Source organism: Triticum dicoccoides, chromosome 2B, assembly GCF_002162155.2.
Source record: "Triticum dicoccoides isolate Atlit2015 ecotype Zavitan chromosome 2B, WEW_v2.0, whole genome shotgun sequence".
In the NCBI taxonomy this organism is placed as follows: domain Eukaryota; kingdom Viridiplantae; phylum Streptophyta; class Magnoliopsida; order Poales; family Poaceae; genus Triticum; species Triticum dicoccoides.
This window is the reverse complement of record NC_041383.1, coordinates 22,850,264-22,858,503: the sequence shown is the minus strand read 5'-3', so window position 1 is coordinate 22,858,503 and position 8,240 is coordinate 22,850,264. Positions and strand designations below refer to the sequence as shown.

At 41.0% G+C, this 8,240-nt stretch overlaps 1 protein-coding gene across 1 annotated transcript; it reads right to left on the bottom strand.

Moving 5' to 3' along the window:
• Window positions 1–4,931: 4,931 nt before the first annotated feature.
• On the bottom strand, window positions 4,932–5,515 carry LOC119361859 (calvin cycle protein CP12-2, chloroplastic-like). The gene has a single exon (XM_037627015.1). It carries the CDS (start codon window positions 5,446–5,448, stop codon window positions 5,068–5,070), a length of 381 nt encoding a protein of 126 aa, XP_037482912.1. The 5' UTR covers window positions 5,449–5,515; the 3' UTR covers window positions 4,932–5,067.
• Between the last annotated feature and the right edge of the window lie 2,725 nt (window positions 5,516–8,240).

Genomic DNA, 8,240 nt, shown 5'->3' with positions numbered 1-8,240 from the left:
AAAGCTCCCTCTCGTCCGACGAAGTCGCTAATTACTTTTTTTTTCGAGAAAACTTCCAATCTATTCATCCTCAATCATGGCAATACAACAAACATCAGAAATAATAAAAAATTACATCCAGGTCTGTAGACCACCTAGCGACGACGGCTGCAAGCACAGAAGCGAGCCGAAGGCGCGCCGCCATCGTCGCCCCTCCCTTGTCGGAGCCGGACAAAACTTGTTGTAGTAGATAATCGGGAAGTCGTTGTGCTAAGGCCCCATAGGACCAGCGCAACAGAACAACAACCGCCGCCGATGAAGAGTAGCGTAGATCGGAAGGATCCAACCCGAAGAAACACAAACATAGATGAACTACGACCAAATCCGAGCAAATCCACCTAGGATAGATCCGCCGGAGACACACCTCCACACACCCACCGACAATGCTAGACACACCACCGGAACAGGGGCTAGGCGGGGAAGACCTTATTCCATCTTAGTCGCTAATTACTTTTCTTTGTAGAAACATCACCAATCGCTACATCGGACGCTTTTGAGCCACCCGTTTTCACTCATACAGCTCGTCTAATAATCAGGTCGTCGGCTAACTAAGAGCAATGATTTATACCAAATAAGGTCTTTCATGAGTTTTTGTGCGCGTTTTTAAACATTAATTATTTTCTAGCCAAGTACTAGAATCAAATATTATTTCAACTTTGACAATAGGTTATGTTTCCAAGGATTAGCATATACGAAACCAAATTTATTCTAGAAAGTTATGTGTGTTATAATAAAACATAAAATGGCACCCCACGATGATTAAAATGAATAGCGGATTTATTATTTTTAAAATATTAAATTGAAGAAAATCCGAGAATTCAGATGCCAGTACCTAAAAACATACAGATTGAACAAAAATGATGCATCTCTAGGATGACAAAAATTGTTTGCATTTTGATCATATTTCATGTTTTTATTTTAAATGAAAATAAACGAGAACTACGCGATAATAATCTCATGATATTTTCTCTGTAAAAAAGTGAGAATTTCATGATAGTAATCCGAGGAGACTAAGACAACTGGAACTAATGTATCAGAAAAAGGTCACTGGTTTCTGCAAGACATCGATATTAACCACAAAAGTTGAAAAAAGGAACCTCTATGCATGGAAAAATTAATCCCAGAATTTACTTGCGATGGGTCCTCACCCGCCTGATTATGTGATGGTCGTGCTAGATCATTGTCAAGCGCATGGACGAAAGATAAACCTCGATCTAGGGTGGGATGGCACCGATGATCGTCATGCTAGCAACAGTTGCCCATCGACGAGTTTAGTTAGGAGATAGAGTGATACAGAGGAGGCCTGGAAGGGAGGTTAGGGGAGAATGAGAGGAAAAGAGATAAGCATGGTGTGGTCAATACGAATCACATACTACAACATGTGTCAATGCCTAATAAGGGACCACGGGACCTCATGTGATGAACACAAAAGCTTGTTCTGATTTGTATCATGAGTATAGTTTTTTGGACCCGGATATGGTGTTGACATTCGATCTAGGTAGGACGGTCGAGCGAACGTCTTCGTCGAAATGGGAAACATCCCATCACGAAACACCCCTCGATACACTAGTCTTTGGGCTAATCAAAACGCCAAACATAATAAAAAAAGGAAATTGGGCCTGCTAGACGACCAACAAAGCAACGGGCCCATCTAGGTGCTAAACATGTAAAAATGCACAAAACAACTTAGAAAAATAGAGAATAATCTTTACAATAAAAGATCCACAAAAAATCTAGAAAATTCATACGTATTAAAAAATAGCTAACCAAAATTATATAAAAATGCCATGGATTAGCCAATATAATTGTGATGTTATTCTTGTTAAAACTACCGCACACAAAAGGTATCTATAGAAAGAAAAAAAATGCAATGATAGAGTACAAACCAGTAATTTTTCATGATCTACATTAAAAAAAGGTGAACAAAAGCACCTAGAAAAATTACAAAACAGCCTTGTCTCTTTTACCGCGGGAAGTTCTCCAAAAGAATGAAAGGCCGGAGGGCTTTGTACCAACCATTCAAGTGTGGTTGGATTCTGTTCAACAGCCTGAGGCTTATGAAAAAACAAAAATACCTACAATGTGCCATTCATCTAAAAATATAAGGAAGATTACCAATGCTACGTACAAACAATACTACATCGTCTAAATAACAAAAAATGCCCGATATATATAATGAAAAATTACAATGGTACCTACAAATTTACTACCATGATTTCCAAGATAAAAAATAAAAAATTGCCATGGTATAGTTAATATAAGTGCCATGTTACCTGCAAACATAACTACCATGGTTTACCTAATAAATGTTGTCATGGTATAAAATAACAAAAAAAAAATTATGAACCATGGCCCAACTAATAAATTTGGCATAGTACAAAGAATTAAATTTCATGTTCCAACTATAATTTTTCCATGGTCCAAATATACAATTTTCCATGGTAAAAAATAAATTTGCCTTGGTTAATTTTTTGCCATGGTTGAAAAATGTAAATTTGCCATGGTATATAAAATAAAATGGATTATCCGGTAAATTTTTTTTGATCCAAAACTTGCCATGGTCCGTATAGTAAATTTTCCATGGTCCATAAAGTTTTTCCACAACAACTTTTAAAAAGATAGGGATTGCAATAATGTGACTCTTTTAAAAAGACGATTATTATAGGAGTTTGCCATTGAGACATGGCAAGTTTGAAAGAATTATGTTCTCTAAAAATCACAAATTTAGGAGATTCATTCTTTAAACAAAAAGGATGGCAAAGTTTATTAAAAAATCATGGACACATGGAAAAATTAGGGGTTTGTTCTCTAAAAAGATGGCAACTTTTGGATAAAAAATTTAATGCGCACATGCAAAATTTGGTCTTGTAAAGACAGATGGGGAAATTAGGAATTTGCCATGTTATATTTGATAAACCCAAAAGGCCAAAACTGTCATAGTGTATGAACTACATTTTCCATAGACACGTGAAAAAATTGGCATGATACAAAAAAGATAATAACAATTACCATGTTATGCAAAAATGAAACTTGCCACAAAGCATAAAGTAGATTTGCCGACTTATGATTTTTTTTAAATCATGGCAAAATTGCAATATTGTACACTTGCACTTGCAGAACAGGGCAAATCGGATAAGGGGGGAAGTTGCAACATTCTAATTAATAAACTGCCATGGTCTATTCTTTTTGACATGCTACCTAAGTTTAAACCGCCAAGGTCTTATTAATAAAATTGACATGGTCTAAATAAAATAGAATAAATGACATAGTACCTACAATAAAACCATCATGATCTAATTAATAAAAATTGCCATGCTCAAATTAGTATTTGCATAGTAATTTCCATGTGAATAGTGACTAAAAATGTAGTGAAAAGGAACTTAAAAGTGCACATGGCAAGAACATAAAAAAATTGCCATGAATTTTGTATACAAGAAAACAAAATTGCCATGAATTTTGTATACAAGAAAACAAATTTGCCATGTGAATAGGTTGTATCTAAAGAGAAGCAAACTTAAAATTGCCATGGTATAAACATAGCTACATGCAAAAGAAACAACATAATTATTCTTTGATGCAAAGACACTACTTGTTGTGATGTTGAAAAACTACATCATGGTGACACACTAGTTTGTTTAGATTTGCCATCAAGGTAGATAAAAAAGGTTCCGCGTTCTGTTAAAGTTGCCATGATTTTTACTCTAAAAAATGCCACCCAAAACAAATGTGTCATGATCATGAGACCATGTTGTAAGAAACTGCCATCATTTCAATCTAATGATTTCCGAATACTTATGTGATGCAACCATGCCACATGGCAAAATGCCCATGATATGGATCTATTTTTGCATTAAAATTGTCGTGGACAAAAAAATCAACAAATTCCCATGTTGTGTATAACATGCCTACACTGTCCACTTCATTTTCACCAGCCACTGCCCACTGGATTTTCATGGAAAATCCACTACATAAATTTCCTTGGCTGCAAAATCCATTGTCCCCTGGATTTTCAGCTGAATGAAACCCGTTATGGGAGAGGAATCGAGCAAAAACCTCACCAGCATATATGACGATGTCTGAGTCGATGATGGCGCCCGTGTTCTCGAACCGGCTCATGTGCTAGGTCCACGTACACCCTACCTCGATTGTTGGAACCTCGACGCCGCCAAAGACTTGGCCTTCACGGTGGCGGCCGGCGCAGAGGCAGGACCGGCTACCACCATAGCAGAGGCCATGGTGCTTACCCGTTAGTCGTAGTGGGGGAGGGATCCTCCTACGTCAGCTTGGGCTGCGTCTCAACGGGGGCCTCCCCTGACAGCTCCGAGGCAGTGGTGGGTATGGAGGCATTACACCAGCCCGCGCATTACACCAGCCCACTAGACATGGCGAGGAAAGTACCACGCTGCCCAAAGCCTTTCATCATCATTCCACAAGATAGAGGCTCGGCACCATGGTGCGGAGACGGAGAAGGACGCCGCATAGTAGACTCCCTCGTCGTGGGAACGGCCGACAGGTGGATCGGTGCAGCGGCGGCGGGAGCACAAATGGCGAATTCGTGGGTAACCTCAAGCCAGTTCGTCGAGAACTTGCAAATCCGCAGGTTGGCTGCCGAGTTCACTGAAAGCTATTCGGAGGAATATCGAAGTCGGGTGTGGCTATCAGATTGCTTTTAGATGCGTGCAGTGCGATCCAATGGCTAAAACAACGTTCAATTGGAAGTGCTAAAATTTGGATGTCAGGTTTATAGAGCTTCCATTTTTTTTAATGGAAAAGGACGACCAGACACTCGCCTCTACACCATACCCATGCACACATCCATAATACAACTTTAAATAAACGTCTGTAATATCAATTGTATATCAACCACGTATGTCCCTGGGAAAATATTTGGCGCGTTTTTACTACATACATCCCGATCGTGTAAGTAACGGTAGGTTGAGACATAGTAGGTTTTCTCGGGCTCCCATGAGCCAAGAACACCACGTCCACCTTCACTATCCGCCGTCCAGAACAAATTAGCACGTACGCTCAGCTGTCGTAGGTGCGGCACTCGTCGGTCTCGGGGTTCTCCTTGCAGTAGTTCTCGAGCGGGTCGGAGTCCTTGAGCTTGTCCCGGGCGTGGCTGGCGGCGGCGCTGAGCTCCTCCACCTCGTCCCACGCCGCCGCGCACTCCCCGCTGGCGGCGTCCTCCAAGCACGTCTCCTGGGCCTCCTTGATGCTGTCCGACATCTTGTCGGAGATGCCCGGCGGCGTGGCCGGCCCACCCGCCCTGCAGGAGAGGGCACCGCTGCCACGGTACGCCGTCGGGAAGGTGACGCGGGCGGCGGCCACCTGAGGCCTGGCGAGGACGTCGCCCCTGGCCGTGGGCGCGAAGGTAGACAGGCTCACGTTGGTGAGCGCGGACGCCATTGCAGGGTGTGGTGGATCGACGGAGATTTTATGTGGTTAGGCTGTAACAAGTTGCTGCGTTTGATGCGGTAAGGTTTGTATTTATAGCTCTGGTTGGGTGCTTGGGGAGGGAAGCTCTTTGGTGCACTCGTTTCCTATCACGTTTGGGCGTTTGGCAGGGGGAAGCTTTTACGTGCACCCGTTTCCTATCACGTCTGGGCCAATCGTTCTGGGCCACGTCGTCTCGTCTCATTGGAGATATTTTTCAGGCAAGCAACTGGAGCGTGGGAGGAAAGATCTTTTCTACTTGTCCACGATTGGCAGGAGGAGGAAGTGAGTGATTTTCATTTTGACACGAAAAACCTGTATTTGTGAACGCGTTCTTGGATTTATGTTGGTGAGAAAACCCGTGTTGGACACGAAATGTATACGAGGTTCATGTTGTGCCAGAGAACAATGGTTTGTACAGATGCGAATTGGACGTGGTTCGAAAAATATCTGAGATATTTCTGGTATATCTCTTACATCTGGTATCGGCAAGCCCTCGAATGATACTTAGAAAATATGCTGTGGAGCAGAGGTCCCAAGATGTAGGACCATGTCACTGGAAAAATTTCAAGTCAGTTGGTAGCCTATTTCCAAGCGAGTGCCAAAGAAAACCTTCTATCTAAGTGGAATTTTGAATGACCAACTAATTATGGCGTTGGGAAGAGCTAGGACCCGTCTCAACTTACTACATACTCTCTCCGTCCTATAATATAAGAGTGTTTTTAACTGTACACTATCAAGCAGACCAAGAAGATATTTTCTACTTTCTGTTTTCGGCTTGGCAAGATGATGAAGTGAGTGGTTTTCATTTTGCCCCCCAAAACTGTTTTTAGCACACGTTCCTTGGTGCATGTTGGTGAGAAATTCCGTGTTGGATACAAATATATACGAGGTTCATATTGCGCCGGAGAATAATGGTTTCCACATATGCGAATTGGATGTGGTCTAAAAACTATCTGAGATATACAACTATTAACCCGGCCGGTTGCTAGTGAGCGGGTGCTCTTTGTTTTCACATGCATGGTAATCAGTCAATTATTTTTAGAAAGAGCCTTGCTTCGTTACCCCTCCCCCCACCAAAACCGTATAAGGATAGTATGGTCATTTGAGTATAAGGTATACACATATAACACTAGTAGATAAAGGGGCTTTTGTCCCGGTTGGTAAGGCCCTTTAGTCCTGGTTTTTGAACCGGGACTAAAGGGTACTAAAGGAAATTTTACGATTTTTTTTTTCAATTTTTTTGAATTTTTTTTCAATTTTTTTATTTTCAAATTTCTGAATTATTTTAACCTCTAAACTCTAATCACCACCCCTCATCACTGTTCAGTTTATCCTCTAATCTCTAATCACCCCTCATCATTCCAAATCATCTAACTTCCCGAACGGTCACCCATCCTCCCACTCCCCCAGCCTGAGCACACTTAACTTCTGGGTTCTATTCTCCCTCGTTTCCAAGTCCGCACTTGTTGTTTTCCTAACAATAGTAAGATGTCAATCCTGTTAACCTTTAGGAATTTTGCTTGAGCATGAGGTGACACATTTCACTGTTTCAGTTTGAAACTATTGTTTTAAAAAATAACTATTATTTAGTAACACTAATATTTCTTGAATAATTAGTTTGACCATTGTTTGATCATTGTTTGACCATAGTTTGACCATTGTTTGACCACAGTTTAACCATTGTTTGACCACAGATTTGACCAAAATTCGAAATAACTGAAATAATTATTTAGTAACACTAATATTGTAGAATAATTAGTTTGACCACAGTTTGAATTTTTTTCTATTTTTTCCACTCTAGATCTAAAAAGGCCCGTAACTTTTTTTTCTGTTAGGTTTTTGAGGATTTTTTGAAAATGTTTAACGGGGTTCCCCCCAGTTAAATTTGGATGTAACTTTTCGAGTAGATGATTTTTCATATAAAAAACTTTTTCATCCGAGTTAGTATGCAAAAATTATGCCCTACAAATTCATGAGAGATTTTGCAAATAAAGTCGAAATTCATATTTGCAAATTTTCCCAACAACTAGACCACATATCACATGGGAAACTTATTTTCTTTTATTTTTTTTTTACATTTTCATCATTTTCTTTTATTTTTTTTAAACTGAAAAGGCGATCCACAGGGGGGGTAGAGTTTGAAAATCGGACCTTTAGTACCGTTTGGTGCCATGAACCGGTACTAATGCCTCAAACCTCATTAGTACCGGTTGGTGGCACGAACCGGGACTAAAGTTCTAACCCTTTAGTCCCGGTTGGTGCCACGAACCGGGACTAATGGGCATCGCACCCTTTAGTCCCGGTTCGTGGCACCAACCGGAACTAAAAGGTCCAGACGAAACGGGACGAATGACCCACGTGGCCCCTGGGTGCACGAATCGGGACTAATGCCCCCATTAGTCCCGGTTCTAGACTGAACCGGGACTAATGGGCTAACCCGGGGTGGACCAAAGCCCTCTTTTCTACTAGTGTAAGTTGCATCGTATGAGTTGAACATATACGTACACAACTGATCTGCCCGCCACACCTCTCCGTCCTGGGCCTGGCTCATTTTTTGTTTCTTTTTTTAACCTTCAAAAGGTATGTGCAAGAGGCGGGATTTGAACTCCCAACCTCTTCTTGTACTTCTACACGAAGTAATCTATACTGACAAGGCTCACTTGTTATGGCTTGTTACTGTTTTTATTCTACTTGTTCTGCATCTTCTCACTCTAGTTTTTTTTTTCGGTTTTGTTTGACCTTTCTTTTCTTTGGTTTTATTT